We start from the raw sequence: 22,861 nt of genomic DNA, 5'->3' as shown, positions 1-22,861 counted from the left end.
GCAGAACCTGCTGGGCTGACACCGCATAGTGGGGGCCCACCAAGAGATCATTAGGAAGGAGCCCAAGAAACCAGAGGAGTTCAGAATGTCCAGAGCAGAGAGCATAAGGTGCTCAGCGGTGATACAGATGCAAGCACACTACCTGTGCTCAGCAGCCAACTTAAGAAAGAAAGATACAACATATCACAACTTAAGAAAGAAAGATATAATTTATCACTTGTACCAAAAACAAGGAGGCCATCGCCTGTCTCCAAACAATTTTTTTTTTTTTGGCTTAGAAGCATTTTACATTCAAAATAAATAATGACATTATGCTTGTAGCAGCACTGTATTCCAATAATGTCTATTTTGGCTTATGGCCTGGTACATAATTTCAAAGACTACATCTATCTATCTATCCAGAAGTTTAGCTAGCTAGAATTTTCCTTTGTGAATCATTTAAAAATGTTTTGGATTATGTTATTTCATGTTGTGATAAAACAGAATAAACTTAAAAAACCACGAGAAACTATGAGCCAAATTTGTGAGCTATCTTCAAAACTTAGAAAAAAAACTTCCCCAAGTTTTAAATCTAAAGATACCCAAGACTTAGATCTAGTCATATTGCACAAGCCGACCTCTTTGTTGAATGAAATCACATGCTCTCATCCTCTCTGACCATGTGGCATGACATCAAACTAGCTTGTCATACTTTAAAATCTCCATATCAAGAGTCAGCTAAGGTAAAGTACTTAACATCGTTTCTTAAAGGTTCTAGGCTCAGTCTCTAGCAAAGAAAACAAACAAAAATTCTTTATAAGGGATGGAGTTCATATGTGATCACAGTTACATGTGTAGGCTTTGTTTATTCTCCTCTTGCCCTTTCTCTGGACTTTTTTCTTATCATAGTGGATTCACTGTCAGGGAATCCTGAACGAACTAACTAATGCTCACTGCACTGCTCCAAGCTCACATCACTCTGCGCTCATCAAGGACCTTTTCCTTCTCCATCTGATAGACTTGCCCATCCTCCCCACTGCACGATCCCTCCAGGCAGAGACAGCATGGCGTTTCCGGTTGCCTTTAGCTCCAGAGAAGGATCTGAGGGTGCCCGCATGGCTCTGTGCCTGACTTCTCTTCTCATTCCCCCAGCTGTCACTCGCTAGTGACTTACTGCAGTAGAACCACTTTAAACCTGACCTTTGAACTTCCCTTCGAAACATTCTTCACCATCCACAAAAACCATGCCTATTATATTTAAAGGCATAGTTCCTATTTCATAATGTTTCCTGGTGACAACTATATGTATGTATGTATGCTGATATACCTACACACACACACACACACACACACACACACACACACACACACACACACACACAATTGCAATGTATGCACTGGCAAATAGAAGTCGTGAAAGTCAAGCCTGAGAGAGGTGAACTGGACAATGTCTCTAGAGTCCACAGGCATTTTTAAAGCTCAGTATCTCCAAAGCCTGTTCTCAGAATATTCCATCAGCTCTATGTAAGTATTTTAAGTTCAGTGATGAGCTCTATCATTCCTCCAACAACTGAAAAATAAATTTAAAAAATCTGAAAAATAAATTCTTTGCTCCGCATGGGTCCCAAACACAACTATCCATTCTCATCAATGTTAACTCCTTATCATGGGAACTGTCATTCCCTCCCTACACCAGGATCTTATAAACCTACAAAGACCTAACACTGTCCAGCTTGATCTCTGCCACCTTCTCCTCTATATGAACAGAGACTCTACCTAAAATACAAATTGCTGCATGAGAAAACACCAGCTAATTCTGTCTCAGGATGAAAGACCAGAACTGAACCGGGTCAAGCCACAGCGGCCAGCGGAGTTACCCACCGTACCGCCGTGAGTATGCAGTCAGCAACGTTCAGACTGTGAGAGGGTATGCAGGGCCAAGAGTCCCCGTGCTTCCACAAAGTGGACAGAAAATAAAGGGGTGCAGAGGAAACTGCAGAGGGAGACTTCCAAATGAACGAAGACGTGGCAGAGTACAGCTCAGAGGCAGAAAGAATGCTTGTCCGCAAAACCCACGGTTACGTCCCCAGCACCTACTTTCAACACACACTCACACCCCAGAAAAAGAGCAGACTAAGGCCGGATGTGGGGGCGAGCACCTGCAATGGCAGTACTTAGTGGCTAAAGCAGAAGAATCACTCCAGAAGTTCAAGATGAACCCAGAAAACAGTGAGAAGTCTCGCCCCGCCCCCCACAACAAAGCAAAGAATGTGTGAAAAAAAACTCACCCTTGCTGAACTTGACAGAAGCAGGGTAAGATGACTGTAGAAGTCAGTCTCTCTCTCTCTCTCTCTCTCTCTCTCCTCTCTCTCTCTCTCTCTCTCTCTCTCTGATAGAAGGGTTGTGGCTGGGATCCCCAGTTTTTGGCTTGCATTGTTGCCACACACATTGTTCATTTGCTCTTTTATTTTACAGTAGAAAGGTCGCATGCACACATTGGATCACGACACCCTTCTGTTACACTCTTCAATGGCCTTGCAGTGCCCTTAAGAAAAAAGCCCAAGCTCCTTCACATGGTACAGTGTGTCTTCCAGCAGCTGCCTCCAGACTCAAAACCTCACAGCTGACCTCTCTTTCCTATAGCAAATTTTCAGTTCCTTAAAGGCACTCACTGGGCTTTCTTGTATTGCCAGGCTGCTATGCATTGGGGCTTTTGTCTGGGACAGCCAAACACAGTTCTCTCCTTCCATCACTTGGTTGATACATATTTTTCGTTCTTGTCCCAGCGAGAAAGTCTTCCCCCATGCTTCAGGCCTTAGCCAAGCACTTCCCAGGTCTTCCTGTCATGCCTGAACATGGCCGATGATATTCTCATCTGTGTTAATGTTGTTCATTAGTTTTTCTTTTCTATTAAAACCAAAGAACCCTAGGCAAGACAGGTGCAAAATTTGTGCCTATGTTTATGTTCAATATTTAGCAAAATGCTTAAAACTGAGCATGTTGATGATTAACTTACATGAAATAACTAAATATATGTATTACAAATGCAACTCTCTGTTGGCATTAATCTGCAAAAGGGTAGACTTAAAGCGGGGTAACAGAGAGCACAGTAACATACAGCGTCGTGTCACACAGTTGTTATGTGACAGTTTTCCTGGAGAGAACCAACACGTCACGTCTCCTCATCCCAGAAAGGGAGTCTACATCCAAGGAATGATTGCACCTATTTCCAAATTGGTGAACCAGTGAGTTTTTGTTGGGGTTAACAGCAGGGGCATGGATGAGGAGTAGGGATGACTCAGAAGCAGCTGCTGCAACAGCAGAAAGCTCACCCTCACATGGGTGAGGTGATGACTCCCTGGAGCTCTCTCTACAGCTCTATAGTCCCACACAGCCACAGACCCTGGGGTTTTCCACACAGACCTACAGTCCCTGGAGCTCTCCACACAGACCCACAGACCCTGGAGCTCTCCACACAGACCCACAGTCCCTGGAGTTCTCCACACAGACCCACAGTCCCTGGAGTTCTCCACACAGACCCACAGTCCCTGGAGTTCTCCACACAGACCTACAGTCCCTGGAGCTCTCCACACAGACCCACAGACCCTGGAGTTCTCCACACAGACCCACAGTCCCTGGAGTTCTCCACACAGACCCACAGTCCCTGGAGTTCTCCACACAGACCCACAGTCCCTGGAGTTCTCCACACAGACCCACAGTCCCTGGAGTTCTCCACACAGACACACAGACCCTGGAGTTCTCCACACAGACCCACAGACCCTGGAGTTCTCCACACAGACCCACAGTCCCTGGAGGTCTCCACACAGACCCACAGTCCCTGGAGTTCTCCACACAGACCCACAGTCCCTGGAGTTCTCCACACAGACACACAGACCCTGGAGTTCTCCACACAGACCCACAGACCCTGGAGCTCTCCACACAGACCCACAGTCCCTGGAGTTCTCCACACAGACACACAGACCCTGGAGTTCTCCATACAGACCCACAGTCCCTGGAGGTCTCCACACAGACCCACAGTCCATAGAGTTCTCCATACAGACCCACAGTCCCTGGAGGTCTCCACACAGACCCACAGTCCCTGGAGTTCTCCACACAGACCCACATACCCTGGAGTTCTCCACACAGACCCACATACCCTGGAGCTCTCCACACAGACCCTGAAGTTCTCCACACAGACCCTGGAGTTCTCCACACAGACCCACAGACCCTGGAGTTCTCCACACAGACCCACAGACCCTGAAGTTCTCCACACAGACCCTGAAGTTCTCCACACAGACCCTGAAGTTCTCCACACAGACCCTGGAGTTCTCCACACAGACCCACAGACCCTGGAGTTCTCCACTCAGACCCACAGACCCACAGACCCTGGAGTTCTCCACACAGACCCTGGAGTTCTCCACACAGACACACAGTCCCTGGAGTTCTCCACACAGACCCACATACCCTGGAGCTCTCCACACAGACCCTGAAGTTCTCCACACAGACCCTGGAGTTCTCCACACAGACACACAGACCCTGGAGTTCTCCACACAGACCCACAGTCCCTGGAGTTCTCCACACAGACCCTGGAGTTCTCCACACAGACCCTGAAGCTCTCTATGCAGCTCCAGTGTGAACACCACTTTCCACAACTGAGCCTGTCAGTCTCCACCCACAGCAACTGTTGACTCTCCTTTATGCTGCCTGGTAGGAACCTCAAAACTCTTCCAAGTTTTTGTTCTCCAGCACATGTGACCTTTTTTAACCCCCTTCCAGCCCTGGAGCCTTCTGCAGAAAATGTTCCAGTTTGCTGGTTATTGCAATTGGGAAGAACACACTTGTAGCAACAGTGTTTCATTAACGCATTGAATTCTCTAAATTACAATGTGAGACAAACATAATATTTATCTCCAATTCATCGAACAGGAACTGACCTAGGAAAGCCAAGTAATATGCTCAAGGTCCGGGAGCTGAGAGTCAAGATTAGAACACAGGCCATCAGGTTCTGCAGCCCTACGCCTTGACTGCAGTGATGTACAACTTCCTACCGTCGTCAAACAACACTAAGCATCCTCTTCAAAGATAAAAGGCGGCTCTAAAAGGAAAACACCAAAGATGTGCAATGGGAACACATAGATAAGATGATGGACTCCAAGGTCAAGAGTTCTGGGAAAAGAGATAATACTGGGTAGGACAATAGCTCTGCAAGGAGCAGGTAACCCGAGACCCTGGGGAGAAGGAAACGATGGAAATCCTGACAGTCCTACTGTTTTTAGGACCTCCCCACTCAGCTTCAGCTGCTCACAAATTCCCAGCCTTGCACTCCGCTCTCCTGCTCTGCCAGGCCACCCTTGTTCTCCCTCTTCTGTGAATACAGGCTGACAGACTAGACAAAAGACTGATGACAGATGGGTCTTCAGAGTGAAAGTGGGGTCACACACACACACACACACACACACACACACACGCACGCACGCACGCACGCACGCACGCAAGCACGCACGAGCAGCCACAGAATGCAAGTCGCCAAATTACATTCACAGCTGCACAGACTCGGAATTTCCGCTCTTGGCAAACCCAGTCACTCATTCATAGTAAAATCCGTTCTTCGTTCAGTGTTACTTAGTGTCTGTGACAGGTATGCTATTATATTAGGTCTTCTAGGTCCTCAGTTAAGTGGACAGGCCAATGAGGAAGCCTGACACATAAAACCAAAAATTACACTTCAGGGGAGACACCCTACAGAGCATCTGAAGGCACTGTCCCGACAGAGGCAGAGTCCAGAGGGTTCTGGGAAGAAGTTTCTTTGGGACACACACTCATAATCCAACAACCAAATGTGTGCTCTGGTTCCTAGCACAAACCAATACGCTGAATAAAAAAACAAAACAAAGCAAACCAAGAAACCAGCCAAGAGAACCGCAGGAGATGCAGGGCTGGAGACCCAGCGTGGAGGAAGCAGTTAATTCTAGTCATGGAGTCTGACAGGCTTGGAAGAGAAGATGTGGGTGAGTCTGGCTCCCTGGAAGTAGACAACCTTGTATTGCTCAGGTCCCGGGGATACTTGAAGATGCCAGCGCAAGCTGTCTCAGGGGAGACAACATGTCAGTCACCGGAAACAATAAAGTCACAAAATGCTTGAAAGCCACAAGAGGACAGAGAAGCTGTTCTTTCTGGATGAACATGTTTTGTGGTGGAGGTGACAGCTCACCTTCATTCAGTCATCACAGAACTGACGTCAACAAACTGTGTTCAAAAGAGTTGAGAAGGAACAGGAGGGAAAGGAGGGAAAACAAAGGTGGGCCAGAACAGCAGAAGAGCAGAGTGGAAGGCGGTGAATTTGTGAGCAGCGGAGCTGAGTGAGGCGGTCCTAAAAACAGTAGACACCAAGATATTCACCAAGGACTTAACTGTCTGTCAGCTTCTCATCGCGTAACCAAATACCTGACAAAATCACCTCATGAAAAGGAAATAATTAGCTCTCAGAGTTGCGGTTTGCAGTCAGTCACCGGCCCTCCTGTTTTGACCTGTGGCGAGAAGAACATTATGGTCGAAACTATATGGTCGAGTGTCATGTTCATGCCATGGCAGCTGGAAACAGACAGGAAGAGGCTAGAGCTCCAGGATAGGCTTCCAGGGCATGCCCCACGTGATTTCCTCAAACTGGCTAGCTCTGCTTCCTAAAGTTCTCATCACTGCCCACAGTACCACTGGTTGAGGGCCTCTACCATGTGAACCTTAGGGTTAGTTCAGATCCAATCTACACCATCCACGAGCCCTGGCATCCCCGAGCAGGGGCGTCAACAGCCACCTGCCTACATGGTGACCCATGCAAGTGAGACAGAAGAAACAGATAATGTCATAAAAAAGACATGTAAGCAAGGGAAGTGTGGTCTCTCTCCTCACAGCTGACTCCCCCTCCTACATGCCCTGTCTCACCTAGGTACCAGTTACCCAGGCCCATCCTTCACAAGCTTCTCCGCTACCATATAAATGTCAGTGGCCCTCCAAATCACATGGATGACTGGTTAGATGTTCTTGGGGCTACTACACAAGTCGGGGAGTCAGCAGTGGGGAGAAGAGCTGGGACCTGTCTTCTGAAGGATGGCCCAAATGCTGAAAGAATCAAACACTATTGCATCCTTTCCCCATCCTCGGAATCTTAATCATTTCCCTCCTTGACTGATGTGACAGCCACTAACTAAAAAAGCTTCTCTTTTCCCGATTCACCAGGCCATTCTGCACCATGCTTTCTAAATCACAGGCACATGGGGGAGACTGTATCTTCCTGTTGTTGAAAGGCAGCATGTGGAAGGAAAAAGAAAAGATGGATGAGAGAGCCTGTTAAGCTTAGTTAAAATGCATTCCCTTAATTGATAAAGCCTTAGAACTTGAAAAGTTAACGACCATTTTGAAGACAACTAAGAGAAAATGAAGTACCTGGCTTTCCAAGAGGTCCATTATCAAGAGAGCCAATGAACACACCTGTATCATTATCAACAGATCCAATGAGCACACCTGTACTATTATCAAGAGCGCTCATTAGCACACCTGCACCACCATTAGCATATCCAATAAGTACACCTGTGCTATTATCAAGAGCTCCGATTAGCACACCTGTACCACCATTAGCAGATCCAAGAGCACATCTGTACCATTATCAAGAGATCCAATTAGCACATCTGCAACATTATCAACAGATCCAATGAGCACACCTGCACCATCACCAGACTCAGCAGTTTGTACAAATATCCATTTAGCATTACTATGACGGCCTTGACAGCAACATCACTATGTCGGAATGGAGTTCTCATCTCATCCAATGGGCAAACCGAGTGTTTAATTTTCAGTGATGTTGTGTAATCATTCTTTAAAGATCTCTGTGAAGCGTCAATGCAGATACACTCAGCACCCACCAATTAACATTATCCCTCAAGATAGGACACAAGGAATCAAAATATCAATCAACACAAGGACACAAAATCCAAATATCAGGCTTGCCAAGTTTTTGTTAGAAAATGTTTAAAGACATACTTTAAATGTTTATATATAAAGACGGCGCAGAATTTTATACACATGTTACCTGTGCTGTATATACAAAGTAAGAGACTCCACTACGAAAGGAAGGTGACTTCTGGTCTGAAACACAACTCCCTGTGGCAATTCAGAAAGCCCACATTGCATTTAAACAGGCAACAAAGGACACTGAGGGTAATTTAACACTAAACAACAAGCAGACCCTATAAAAGAAAATGAACTTTGCATTTCTTTCCACATGAGTGTGACTGCAGCTGTCATCAATTATCTTAAACGGGTGTGGAAAGAGGCATCATTGAAACAATTTTATCCCCACCTGCATGTGAAATAGAGGGAGAACAGTTTAGAGTGCAAGGTAGCTAAGCAGCAAGAACTTAAATGAGCTGAGCATCCAATAGCTGAGCAGCAAGAACTTAGGTGAGCTGAGCATCCGAAAGAGAGGGTGACGCATCACACAAGTTCAGCTGTACGCCAAGGATGCTCAGCTCGCCTTCACCTGCCAACCTTACGGGGCTTCCTCCACAGCTGGTGGGTCCCCTCGCATCCACAGAGGCATGTGTAATGACGCTGGTCGGCGGCAACCTGCTCATTACACGCAGTCAAGAAGGGACTTCCCAGCGATCAGGGTCCTACTGCTTGAGATCCTGTAAATTAAAAAAAACTAACCAATGTCAAAAAAAAAAAAAAGACTCAGAGCCATCTGTGATTTTTCTCCTTCTATTTCCAAAGATCTAAACCGACACAAAATGAGAAAACTGTCGCAGAATGTAAGAAATAGGGAAGAAGGAGTGGTAGAAAGAGTGAGGGGGGAGGGCAAGAGAGAAGAAAAAGATGAATGAGAAAAAGGCAGAACTGGAGGCCCGGTTTTTGACAGCCCGGCCTTTGTTTCCACCCGACCACTGTAATGGATTCCAGGTGTCTGCCGGGCAAACCTCCCTGCCTTTCTCACTGGCAGGTCATGAGAGGAAAACCTGATCTTTTCACTCACAGCGCTGTGGCTCCATGTGTCGGGGCCCAGCTACTTCCTCCTCCCCCTTTGGATTCTCAGTCTTAGTTTGCAGTTCAGCAAAGCAAAAGGCCAGAGCAGCAGCTGGAAGGAATTCCATTTGAACCCTGCAGGCAGGGGCTGAGACAGGCCCCACAGTTCAGCTTGGTTCGTTTCAGTGTGACAGAGATTTCTCTTTTTTTTTTTCCCCGTCTATTTTGCTGCTTTACATTATTTTTCAAATACACCCTAGGATGTCAGAAGTTTGCCATCCATAAGTAAGGATTTAATAATCTGTTGTAGAAAAAAAAAAGTACAATTACTTCTCTGTCCAAAAGTTCAACTTTTGTTTTCTCTCTCACCAGCTCTCTCTCCCAATCCCTGTAGCCAACTGGCTCCAACACAAGAGTGAAGTCATTTCTTTCCTCTGTGATTTATTTTCTGTCTCATGATAAGGAAGAAAAATACTATAAGGCAAGAGAGAGTGATTCACAACAAATACTTCTCGAAAACACAACTCCAGAGCGCCAGAGTAGTTAAAACAGAGTACTGGGCACCCAAGACTTGACTGCCCTGCTTCTCCACATTTCCTTCCTGTGTGACAAAAATAATACATTCCTAGTAAAGCCACGTGCCGAGGACATCGTCTTAAGAAGAGCTCTCTGTGCATCGCCTTCTTCCCTCTTCAGAACTATGGTGGACGCAAAGACTCTCCATTCTCAGGTGAAAAAGCATGTTTACAGCAGCTATGAAACCTGCCAGAGGACACGTGGCTAATTTACAAATGGCAGAGCCAGGACACAAGACACAGATCTCCTCCAAGAATGTGTCAGGTCCGTTTTCCCTGGGTTTACAATTGAAGAGGAAAGTCCCCCAAACCTGCTGCTGGAAAAGGTGCACTGGATGCTTCCCCATTATCAACTTCCCCTTGAGTTAATCTCCTCTGTGAAACAATCATATCTTAAATCTCGTTTCTTTTTTTTGTTTGTTTGTTTATCTTTTCGTTGTTGTTTTTTTGTTTTTCGAGACAGGGTTTCTCTGTGTAGCTTTGCACCTTTCCTGGAACTCATGCTGTAGCCCAGGCTGGCCTCGAACTCACAGAGATCCACCTGCCTCGGCCTCCCAAGTGCTGGGATTAAAGGCGTGGGGCACCACCGCCCCGGCTTAAATCTCTTTTCAATGCATCCATCTCCGTGTATGATTAAGAGGAACATGGCAAACTTACACTTTTCTGAAGTAACTAGAACATGGCAGGCTCCAATAACTGAGTGAGCCTTTTGTCTTATTTGCATTAAGTTCTAGACCACCAAATACCTAGAACTGAGCAGATCAAGCTCAGAGCAATCCATCTACCAAAAGCTTGGATGAGATACATAATATGAATGGATACTGCCTGACAGATGCTGTCCTTTCATTTTCTAATGTAAGCAAAAGCCTACTAAAAAATTCAGCTAACTTAGCGGGGGAAACATGGCTGGCTAAATCGTGCATCTACTCCATACCTGCTTCTTCCTCCCTGCAGGTTTTAATGAAATTTGCTCAGGGCAGCCTCCATTAAGGGGATCTAGGCAGGCACCAAACAGCTTGTGAGAATCAGTTCTCTCCTTACACCTTGTGGGGTTCAGAGTTCAGGTCATCAGAGTTGGTAGAGGAACATTTACCTCTGAGCCATCTCAAAAACTCGAGATAATATATTTTAATTAACTGAGTTTGAGAAGTAAGCTACACACAACCTTAGCATTAACAAAAACAAGAAGACAGGAGAGACTTCCTAGAAAGGATGTGGTTGCCTGCACACAGGCAGATAAAACACACAAGCAAGCAAGCACATCTTCCCGTGATGCCCGGTTGCTTAGAGATCCCTAGGATTATACACATTTCTCAGACAATCTTTCTGATTCCGTCTCTACTGCATAGCATATTTGGTAAAACAAACAAACAAACAAAAAAACAGTTATGTAACATCTACAATTTCACTTTTCTTTCACAGTGGCTGAAATTCTGGTTTTTTGGGGAGTTTTTGGGTGTTTTGTTTTGTTTGAGGGAGGGTTTCTCTGTGTAGCCTGGACTGCCCTGGAACTTGCTCTGTAGACCAAATTGGCATCAGACTCAAGATCTGCCTGAACCTGCCTTCAGAGTACTAGGATTAAAGGTGTGTGCCACCATGGCTGAAATTCTTAAGTTACTCTATGGATGAAATCCCTTTATTTACTAACATTCAATGGAGTCAACAAATGTGATGGTTCATGTTGTCAACTTAACAGGATCAGGGAGCTGAGCCTCTGGACCTGTTGTGAGGGATTCTCTTGATTAGGTCACCTGACATGGGAAGACCTACTCTTAAAAGTAGTGGCACCTTTCTGGAAGTAGGTCTGAGATTGCATACAAAAGAAAGGCTAGCCGGGCGGTGGTGGCGCACGCCTTTAATCCCAGCACTCGGGAGGCAGAGGCAGGCGGATCTCTGTGAGTTCAAGGCCAGCCTGGGCTACCAAGTGAGTTCCAGGAAAGGCGCAAAGCTACACAGAGAAACCCTGTCTCGAAAAAACCAAAAAAAAAAAAAAAAAAAAAAAAAAGAAAGAAAGGCTAGCTGACCATGGGAACCCATCATTTCTGGATGCACCGTGACATGACCAGACACTGTTTTCCTGACTTCCTCATCATGATGACCTGCACCCTCAAACTCTGAGTCAACGTGAACCCTTCCTTCAAGCTGCTGCCTGTTGGTGTTTCATCACAGCAATGAGAAGAGTAATACAGCTTTAACACCAAACAGAAGACGTGCCATTTTTACTCTCCCCCAGGCCTGCCTTCATGGCCCTACCACCAGATTCCTCCACACAGAGAGCATCCTGGAGGGCAAATGCTACAAGCTTTAAAGGACATTGTCAAAGACAAATTCTATGAGCGTTATAGAAATTTGAGTAAGAGTGATTAAAAAAAAAAATCTCTGAACAAAAAAAAAAAAATGTCCTTCTTAAAAACCCACAAATGACTATTATAAACCAATCAGGGCCTGTGTCCTAGGTAAAAATAGCAGAGGCCATAATTAGCACCAACTGCTATTATTCTTCATTGAAGCCTTACTACATGACAAGAACTTTCAGAGTACCATGGACTAGGTTATCTCACTTAGTCCTACTAAAAATGACCCTGGGTGGTAGACAATCTGCTGCTTTGCTATCATACCCTGGGACGCTAAGGCTCAAACTGAGAAATTCATCTGAAGGGACACGGAGTTCAGGATGCCGGCGGATCGACGCTGGAGTCGGCCCCTTTGCACTGCTGTTGGAGTAAGTCACGAATGACAACCTTTCCTGTGCTGTCTTCAGGCTCAGCTCTGAGCAGAAGCACCACTGTGAGACTCCTTCCTCATCCCAGGTACCAATTTTACAACTGCCGGGCCATTTCTTCAACCCCGAATCCACATCACTAGCACGGTAGATGCTCAAAAGGTTAGTTGATTAGGTGAAAAATACAATTTAGTTTTTAAAAGAGTAGAAATGGCCGGGCGGTGGTGGCGCACGCCTTTAATCCCAGCACTCGGGAGGCAGAGCCAGGCGAATCTCTGTGAGTTCGAGGCCAGCCTGGGCTACCAAGCGAGTTCCAGGAAAGGTGCAAAGCTACACAGAGAAACCCTGTCTCAGGAAAAAAAAAAAAAAAAAAGAGTAGAAATGTTCTTCAAGGAAAATCGCTAATCCATTCCATATACAAAGCCATTGTAGGGATGGTTCTTTTAATTCTACGGTATTTATTATTGTTTTATAAATACAGCTAGTCCTTTTTTTCCTGAAATGGTTATGTGCACACTATATCCTAAGACAAGGACAACATTCACAGTATACTGTTTGTATATAATGAAGAATAGAATTAAACTGAGCAATTTAAGCACAGGTAACTAGAAAATAAAAATATTTAGTCATGTTTTAAGTTGCATAAAATGATTATGATCAACCACACACCTAAACGAATTTGAATGTGGCTATTTATAAGTAGCTAACATTTCTGTCAGAGCGCTAAAAACCACAACAGAAAAGGTTCAATTATCTAAAACGAAAACCCAGATATCAAGGGTCACTTTCAATTTCTAACCCCAGCTTAGCCTGATCAAAAGAAGAGTCCCGCTAAGTTCAGTGCAGCATACTAGGTGACTGACTGGCTTCTGGCCACTGAACAACAGCACAGTTAGACAGGCACCCCCTTCCCACCTCCACCGATTGGTAAATCTGTGCACAGTTAGACAGGCACCCCCTTCCCACCTCCACCGATTGGTAAATCTGTGCACAGTTAGACAGGCACCCCCTTCCCACCTCCACCGATTGGTAAATCTGTACTTGTTGAGACGATGTGACTGTTAAAATTTGTACTTGAAATTATTTATATCCCTTCTTTTATCAGAGAAGGTGTTTAATCCTAGTGATGGCGTTCACTCATTAAATACATACACCAGATGTGTATACTAATGAAATTATACTGGTCTTATACAATTTTTACTAACATTGTTATATTCGTGCTTTAAAAATCCCAATACGAGCCGGGCGGTGGTGGCGCACGCCTTTAATCTCAGCACTCGGGAGGCAGAGCAGAGCCAGGTGGATTTCTGTGAGTTTGAGGCCAGCCTGGGCTACCAAGTGAGTTCCAGGAAAAAAGGTGCAAAGCTACACAGAGAAACCCTGTCTCGAAAAACAAAACAAACAAAAAAAATCCCAATACGAAGGCATTTTTTAATCTCTTAGTCTTTTGTGTGATGAGACAGGTTTTTTTGCAGCAACTGTTATGTTGTAGAATATTACTTTAAGGTGTGTTACTTTTGTTCATGCTCCAGAACATGTTTAATGATGCAAAGATGTGTTCGATTAAATAAAATTCACCTGCAGAGGCTGAGCCGGCAACTAGCTGACAGGAAGTGGTAGGGAGGAGCCAGGTGGAAAAGGGTTTTTAAGGAGGGGCGAAGAGAAGCTCGAGAGCCTTTTTTTTTTGGAGGACGTGAGCAAGGAGAGAGGTGAGCTGCTTGCTATTCAGCCTCTCGGAGAATTCCACCTCAACCTTTGGATCTTGAGTTCTTTAGAGACAGAGGTTTCGTAGCTTTGCTGGAGTTGGGGCCTGAGGAAACAGATTTCCCTCCTGCTAAGGCCCCTGTAGCCAAACCACTGCTGGTGGCAGCAGAGATGAAGTTGCTGGTTTGGACCTCCGTAGCTTAAAAGGCAGCAACCATTAAATAAACAAACAAACAAACAACAACAACAAAAAAAAAACACTGTTTCTCTGGGACACTTCATGAGCACCATCATCTATCAAAATCCACTTACCTATGTAAAACAAAAGGCTATAAAAGAGCAAACATGGGCACAAAGAGGGTTTTTTTCCTACCTAGTATAATATTAAGTTACTGTAACACTGGATAATGTCATCTTGCTGCTCAAATACTAAGAATGTTTTCATACATATTTCATTTTCTTTCTTGGTGTCAGAACTAGAATGCTGTCTGATGAGCATGAGTCTAGCTCAGAAAACACGATACACGCAGCTAAGCTTCATGTTTGAGACAAACCGTAGCAAAAGGCTTTTTTCAGCCTAAAATATCATGAACTTCAGAATAACCACCTGTGTTTAACTATAATCTCACAAATCCAGCTCCGATGATGTTTGAAGGCCAGTTCTTCCATAATTCTGTCCATTAGGGGCCGTCCGACAGTTATCGGAGGGCTACAAGTCACTACTCTTGACCTGTGGCACACTGAGATGTGCTTCATGTAAGATAAACTCACCCACAGAACTGCTACAGATGTCCCTATGCATGTAAAACTAGTCCTCTCCAGGCCAACGACAGGTGGCAACTCACATAGTCTTAGGACCACGTTTCATACAATTTGTAAGCATTTTTAGCCACCGAGCTGTGAATGTGTATTAAGCTAGAGTTTAGAGAAAAAATACTTACAAAATACCGAGTTTAGTCAGTTCAAGCCTTATCCTTTAAAAAGCAGGCAGATAGGAACATGAATTATAAACAAATTTAAGCCGACCAAAAGGAGACGGGAAGTTTGCTCTTGAATCTTAAACTCCTGAAAAGTAAACTACTGAGATAATCAGAATTCTTCACACACGTGTACTGTAGCATGAGTTTTCACACAGGGCTGGGCCCTCTGCTGCTTATTAAATAGAATCTTGTTTATAAATTGCCAGTCAACCCCATCACAATGACTTTTATCTCCTTCGTATCACAAAGTGCATATAAATGCTAATTGGCTGAAATGCCTTATAGGCAAAAACATGTCAGTCAGTTTGGCAAAAAGGGTGTCAATCAAAGCCTAACACCAAACAATGAGAAACAGTCATGTATCATGTAATGGTGTTCTGCTCCAAGAAAGAACACATGCAGGATTACAACCAAGTTGAAAAGACCTAGCGCCTAGTGTCACTGTAGCCACCCTACCACCAGTACAATGCTCACATGGTCATGGGGGTACTGGTGTCCACTACCAATCATATAAGGTTAGCACACATAACTGTCTATAGGACACAGCATCTGATACGCAACTAGGTTATTGATTTGTGGGTTTATGCACTACACTTCATTGTTATTTTAGAGCATACTTCTTACACTTATACAAAATTAACCACAGACATGCATGCTGTCTTGTGCAGATAGCAGCCTCCTATATGCCCTGTTTAACACATGTCTCATGCTTGATTTCATTTTACACTGTTTGCTCATCCTGGTCCTAGGAGCAATAGGCTACATCCTATATAAATGACACCTAGGTATGTGTAAATATATTCCATGATAGTCACACAAGGACAAAAATCACTTACTAATGCATTCCTCAGAATGTGACTCTGTCCACAACTGTAAATATATGTTAAACAATGCAGAAAGAACCCTCAGTTATTAACATGATGCCGTTTGCTCAATTCTACAATTTTTCCCACTTTGGTTAAGCAGCCTCTCAATATGCTCCTTCTAAGTTGAAACATATTAGGTCTTTTAAAACTGTTAAATGAGAGGACCCAGCAGATGCCATAACAAGCTGCTTGGTCTTCTCTCAGAGATCAGGCCTCAATTTCAGTTTCCTGAGACTGAATATGCAGTTTCCAAAAGAGCCACAAACAAAGGGCAATTAATCTCTCGTACCCCTGATAACAGGGACAAGGGAGACAGGACACACCAAGCCTGGGCCACTGAGCTGGCCCCCACAGTCAGTATTTGCTAGGCCAGCCAGCTTCCACAGCAGCTCAAGGACAAAGCCTGGGACTTGTCCAGGCCTGCCACAAAATGGAAAACGGTAGCCCTGACCAGCCCAGACTAGCCCTGGCCCATTAAAATGTAATAATGCGATTGCCACTTGCTTAAGCCAATCATATCTAGAGTGACCTAACTGCCTTAGGATCTCCCCTTAGCTGTGCTTAAAAGGAACCCACACATCCTTCTTGGGGTCTTTGCCATCTTGCCTTTATTTGGGATAGCAGGCCCCAACATGCTGGAAACTTTCTCGAAATAATAAACTCTTACTGATTGCATCCATGAATGGTGGTCTTTTGTGGGACGTGTCCATGACCCTAACATCAGACTTTTTCTTTCCTTCTTCCTTCCTTCCTTTCTTTCTTTTTTCCTTTTCTTCTTTCTTTTTTCAAGACAGGAGCTTAAGTTTCAAAAGGCTAGCCTCATACACACTATGCAGCTGAAGATGACCTTGAACTACCCACCCCTCTCTCTCTCTCTCTTGTGTTGGATTAAGACCATGTAATACCACCCCTGGCTTATCTGGTGGTAGGACCAACCCCAGGGCTTCATACACACGTATGCTCGTCAATCATCCTACCAACGGATGCCAGATCTCTAGCCCATGGATCATTTCTTTAAGTGGCAAGGTTAATACAGTAAGAAGGAAAAGACAAAAATCTACCAACTAGGCTGCGCTGCCATCCTTTCCATGTAGTCTTTGGCCATGTCTCGGGCTTCAATGTTCTCAGGATACAGCACACAGAACATTGCCAAGGCACCCAGGTTGTTGCCATAGATCTCATTCCAGCGGGCACTGTAGTCCTTGGGATCCCAGGGAGGGAGGTACTCCAGGGGGTTAGACAGCATGGTGTGCACAGCCTCCGTGAGCCGAGCGGCGATGTGCTCGTGGGAGCTGGCAGCCCTAAGCTGGAGCTCTGCCACCTCTGTCCTGGAGAAGTACAACATCGGGTGGCTGTCATAGTTGGCATTCGTGAAGGGGATCATGACTTCTGGGTTCTCGTCAGTCATGTAGGCTGACACGAGGCCAAGCAAACATATGAAAAACACACTGGGAGCGCCCCGGGTGTGAGTCCTCATCGTGGCATCGGATCTCCAGATCCCCAAGGCAGCCAAACCATCTTCGAACGATCCTGCAAGGGGCACAGGAGAGAGTGCATGTCAGTCACGCCTGGTGGAAGCACACAGTAGGCATCACTTTCCTGTGAGGGCTAAACATTGAAAAAGCCAGCTTGTGCATTTCTTCATAGGCAGCAGAAAGTTGTATTAGGGAGAAACCTGCTAAAACCAAGTAAGGTATGATTTTATAGACCTAAACACACTCTAGGGATCATCACAAAAACACAACCTTGGACTTACGGAGAAGGGGGGAAAATATGATGTTTTTCTCATAAATTATCAGGCAGAAAAGTTGAGATTTTTATGGTATTTTAGACATTAATACATAAACCACAATAACCAAAAGCCTGTGGTAAACTGTCTGTCTTCTGGGAATCTGAGAAGGCATTATGAGAAATGGAGAAAATCCTGTATTTCTTAATCCAGCCTCCTTCACCACAATGATGTCCCTCTTCCTTACATTTTGCACTGTGAATCAAACATTTGGATCAGTATATATGTGGGAGTCTATGCAGACAACACAGTGTGAGTAAGGTTAACTATCCTCTTTGTGGGAGCAGAAGGTGGGCTAGAGAAGACAGAAGAATCTGCCAACAGCTCCCTGGACTGACACCAGATCTCCAGGAAATCCAGACTCAGGGCTCTGGGACTGGGAAGTTGACATGCTTTCATTTGGAAAAGAAAATCCCAGTATGGAAAGATGGGCTGACTAGTGGATGTGCTTTCCCCTTATGACTTGAAACCTCTGTGTGCTTTTTTGATTTGCATAAAGGACTTTGGTGTCATTCAGTAAGTTAGACATTTAAAGCAGGCTCACATTATCTTATCTAGTTGTTTTCCTTTATAGTTCTTTTTTCAGTGGTATATTCTGTATTGGCTAAAAGAACAACCTTCAAACAGAAGCGCGCGCGCGCGCACACACACACACACACACACACACACACACACACACCCAGTGTTGTCCATGTCCCACATCTGGGATAAAGCAGGAATAAAATCCCTCAGAGAAAAGTCAGGGAATTCCTAAAATTCTTATGAGGGGAAAGGTTATAGAAAGCAGACCAGGAAAAAAAAAAATGTTTTATGTAAATAATGAACAGTGGTTTTCAATTATTAAAGGGAAAAGCTGATGGTGAAACCAAGTGATTTTTCCAAGGAAAAAATGGCCTCATCCCAGACAGATGAGAGAAAAATAAAAATATGACACCAAATTCAATCCACATTCTCAACTTGCTCCATCTCCCAAGGAGCAGAGCGTGGCATCGCTGTGGCTACTCTTCCTCTGGTGGGTTTTATTCTTCAATGTCCTTTGATTATAAACACATATATGAGAAAACGTAATGGCAGTGGTTTGAGGACACATTTTAGGTTCAAGACCAGAATTTCTGATGAATAAAAAATGTGAACACAGTCATACTAAATCAGATATATAAAAGAGAAATAACTCCAGGACTCCGCTTGTATTATGTCTAGCACCCAACGCTTCAAGGCAGCTGGCTAGATCCTTCAAGGTCAGAGACTCAGCCAAAGGAAATAGTCTTCTGTGGTTACACAGAGGAGGGTGTGGTCTCTGGCAACCCCGAAGCGGCTGGTGTGAAAGAACGCTCAGTCCCCCGAGGGGATTGCCTTTTGCTTCTCTCAAGAGAAAAATACTGCTCGCCTTTCTCCGAAAAGCGTGTATGGGTATGAACCTTCAAAGTCCAAGACATGACGCTGTCATCAGTGCAATTAGCACCGCGGGGAAGCAGGCACCCCGGGTGAGGACAGGTTGGAATCTTTTTTAATTGGCCCCACATGCATACAATTCCAGTCCTCTCCAGTTTTACATGTGGTGGTTGGTTCGGCAGGGATAGGGTGACTCAGGCTACTGGGGAGAGGTTAAGAAGACAATGTGGAGACCAGAATTTTTCCATCTCAAGCTTTCGTAGGAACTTTCTCCCAAATGACAAAGCCTGGTAGGCTTTATTTGCTCTTTCCTCTCCCCTGCTGCGTACCACATCCCACCTTCCTACCCAGCCAGCTCGCTGAGATAGTAGAGGCTAGTCTAGAGTCCTGAAAGGCTGTGGGGTGGACATGCCCAACTTGACCAAAGTCATCCTGTGACCCCCGGCTACTTCTGCCATGCCTCTAGTTACTCGGGACTCGCCTGCATACGCCTAAAGAACAAAAGAGTTTCCTGAAATAGAGAGCCCAATCAAGGCTGCCATCTCTTTCTGCCAACTATTTTGGAAGGTTCCTCAGTTACTGCTTCATGAGAGGGCGTGAGAGCAGAAAGGCTGGGATTTGCCACACGTTAAAACCTGCTGGAAAAATCGCTCAGGCCAAAGCAGAACCCACAAGACAGTCTGTAGAAAACGCATGAAGAGAGATGGGCTGAGGAGCAAGGGCCCGGCATTTACCAGCCACAAATTACACGCTGCCTTCCTCATGTCTCAGTCAATGGGCCAGGTTCCCACCATCCTCCAGCTAGCAAGACCTTCCTTTACCTACCCACAGTTACTCCTGGGCCTGGCACAAGTGAACACACTAGCCGGGTTCAGCTATCTACACATCAAGCCTTCCAGACGGTGGCGGGAATGTCCTCTGCACACGTCATAGAGCTCAGCACTGAATCTGGCGCCTGATGTTCACAGATGCCACCTTGGAATTAAATTCCAGCTTGAGCGTTGGTAAAGTCTCACCACTCAAATGAGCAAGAAGCAATCCTGTTCTTCCTTCTGTGATGCCGCTGCAAGTTTAAGACTTTCCAGAAAAAAAGAAAAATCTCTGCCAGGAAAGTAATAGAAAACACCCAGAAGGTCTAGAAACTTCAGTAACCTAAATGTGATGTTTTAAAATAAAATGAAACAGAAGTCTACCTCAAACTTGCTTTAGCCTACAGAGACACCTGGTTCCCATTCATTAATTGTAAATGTCTAGCAAATTCTACCCGACAAAATTCCATTTCCAGCCTTTGGCTTTTTCCATCAGTACCCCACCCTAGCCACCCTGAGTGAACACTTTAAAAGACAGGCACGTTTTTTCCAAGATAATTTAAAGTGGGCCCAAAGCAGGCATGTTGTAGAGTAATTTCATGTACTTATCTCGGTATACATTAGGAAAAGCTGTAACTACCATAGCACATCTGGGATATATATTCAAGTCTCAAAGCTTAAAAAAACAAACAGAAAAACCAAGATGAACACAGCAAAGATGTCGACTGTGGTATCTGTAATTGTGGTACCTTCCTGAGCCGTTTGGGAGACACTGAGAATGCTCAGTGAGACAGGCAATGGCTTATGAAAGGCTAAGGCGTTCAGAAACTTCACGGCTCCTTTCCCCGACCCCTCCCCCATCCTCCAAAGCACAGAAAGGAGTCCGACTTGGAGACTTCTGGAGATGATCTCAAGAAATCCCTAGCCCAGCTCACTGTTGGGGAGACAGCAGAGCTCTGCCCGCTCACTGCAGTCTCTGCTCTAGTTCAAGAACACATGACCAGACACACTTAGCAACTCAGCCTGTTAATACAGTGCTTACCCAGAATTCCAGCCTCAGGGTGTTTCTGAAGGATCCTAGGAGCCTCATTTCTCCTGATTCTCTTTCCTCTTTTCCATGGAATACAGTAACTTGCAGAATTCAGCTTTCTTTCTCATTCTCTTGTTCCCACAGAACACACATCACTAAAACATTCCTATGCCTTGGCCCCATCAGTAGATACAGTGTAGTAATTTAAGAAGCACTGTTGCTACAAGAGACTTCTGATAGGACTGAGATGCCAGCCACCAGCTGCCACCCCATTCAGTAACTACCCAAGCCAAGCCAGTTATAATTATCTTAAGTAGATCTTCACAACGCCACACAGTCCCAAATTATTCTGCTTAATTCCACTTCCAATAATGCACCACAGCTGTTATGACTGCTAATCCAGAAACTGTGGTTCTGGGATCTAAATGCCTTTCACATATCAGATCTGTAACATTACAATAACAATGTGGCAAAGAAGCATTGTTTGCCCCGACACTAAATCCATTCCAGAAGCAGAACTAGAATTTAAATCCTAAACCAAGGTTGTTTTTCTTAAACCAAACAGATTTTTTTAAAAGCATTTTAAATTGAAGTTTCACTTTTGCTAACTGTACATAAAGCACAGAAGGAATGTCTGGAAGAACTAAGAACCAAAGCAGTGTGGGACTGGGACCATGTATAGAATGAAGCATACGGTACCCCCAAAAGGCCTTCCAGCTCCTCGTGCTTTGGAAAATGCGGAGTCTAGCAGACAGAACAGAAAAATGGCCCCGAGGAACGTAAGACATGGCCCAAATGAAGACGGATGAAAACCCCTCTTAGGTGCCAAATCTTAGGAGAGCACAACATAATGACTAACTGTGCAGAGTGCAGACTTGCCTAGACACCAATGCTGTCTGCTGGTTTTCATCAGCTGACTTTCATTCTCAAAGCCTCCATTCTTTCCTTTACAGGATGCTACCTATTTCATGGAGTGATTAAATGTAAGTGATGTACTAAGCCTAGAACCTGACCTGGAGGGAGAGAGCTCGATAAATACGTTTTTTAATAAAAGATGAAAAGTCTCACTCATTTAAGACGATATTAACCTATCAACAAGATATAGGAAAGAAATTACATCTTCATATTTCACAGGCAAAAAAAAACAAAACAAAAAAAACGAGAATCAAAGTTGCCTGACTCAGTCAATACTGCATGCATCTCAGCTGGTAATTCTGGGGAATGAGATATTATCTAAATGTTTTTTATCAACCCCCACACATGTCTTTAAGTAAATGAATGTGCTGACCTTCTGGACTTTATCTAGCAGATTAGGAAATGCTTCTGGCTTCGTAGAAAATGGACAAGAAGTAGAATGGTAAGATACTTGCCTAGCAAGTAGAATTAAACAGAACAAAAACAGGAAGGGCCTAGGGTCTGGGCCACCTTGACCAGTCAAGATCTCTATCTTTACTGCACTTGGAAGGAGGCTACACTGCCAGCGCCTGTCACAGATGCCTTCCTGGTCATCAAGAAAACATTTTAAAACTAAAAGGAGCAACATGGACATTCCCCTCACAGTTCCCGATACTCCTCAAAGCTCTGCTTTGCCCAAACAAAAGGGGTGGGTCCAAAAACTAGCTTATGACTGAAACACTTCAAGGCATCCCACGCTGCTCTGTCCATTTCTACAGGAGACAGAAACTAGCCAGACCACTGGTCTGAAGGTCTTGACTGTTGCGTCCTCTTCCCTAGAAACCGTGAGCACTGAGGAGTTCAGTGCCAAGTCCCTGTCGTGATCACATTACCATCTACTGTAAGTTCCCTCCCTTGAGACATCTCCGGTAAGCTTCTAGGCCAACCATGATGGACCAGACAGAGACCCCCTAGCACATGCCAAGCAGAGATGCACATTCTTCTGCCTCCCATTTTGGGTGTGGATCCTTGGAGAAACTTCCTTCCATGTGCCTGGGGTGGGTGGGTGGGGGGGGGACACGACACATCTTGCTATCATCTCTTGT

The 22,861-nt window shown here is 44.9% G+C and overlaps 1 protein-coding gene across 5 annotated transcripts in view; it reads right to left on the bottom strand.

The window, feature by feature from the left end:
• Window positions 1-22,861, bottom strand: part of Dse (dermatan sulfate epimerase) — a 59,879-nt gene that overhangs the window by 18,508 nt on the left and 18,510 nt on the right. For 2 of the 5 annotated variants that reach the window (XM_016002806.3, XM_006984320.3), the window contains exon 2: window positions 16,903-17,371. In XM_016002806.3, coding sequence (XP_015858292.2) covers window positions 16,903-17,318 — 416 coding nt within the window. In that variant the 5' untranslated portion in view covers window positions 17,319-17,371. Of the gene's footprint in view, window positions 1-16,902; window positions 17,372-20,873; window positions 21,087-22,861 lie in introns of those variants that run through there. The other 3 variants (XM_076552445.1, XM_076552444.1, XM_016002810.3) reach the window with 3 other exon arrangements.

Source organism: Peromyscus maniculatus, chromosome 16 (assembly GCF_049852395.1).
Source record: "Peromyscus maniculatus bairdii isolate BWxNUB_F1_BW_parent chromosome 16, HU_Pman_BW_mat_3.1, whole genome shotgun sequence".
In the NCBI taxonomy this organism is placed as follows: Eukaryota; Metazoa; Chordata; class Mammalia; order Rodentia; family Cricetidae; genus Peromyscus; species Peromyscus maniculatus.
The sequence above is the reverse complement of the archived record's forward strand: the minus strand, read 5'-3'. Positions and strand labels throughout refer to the sequence as shown.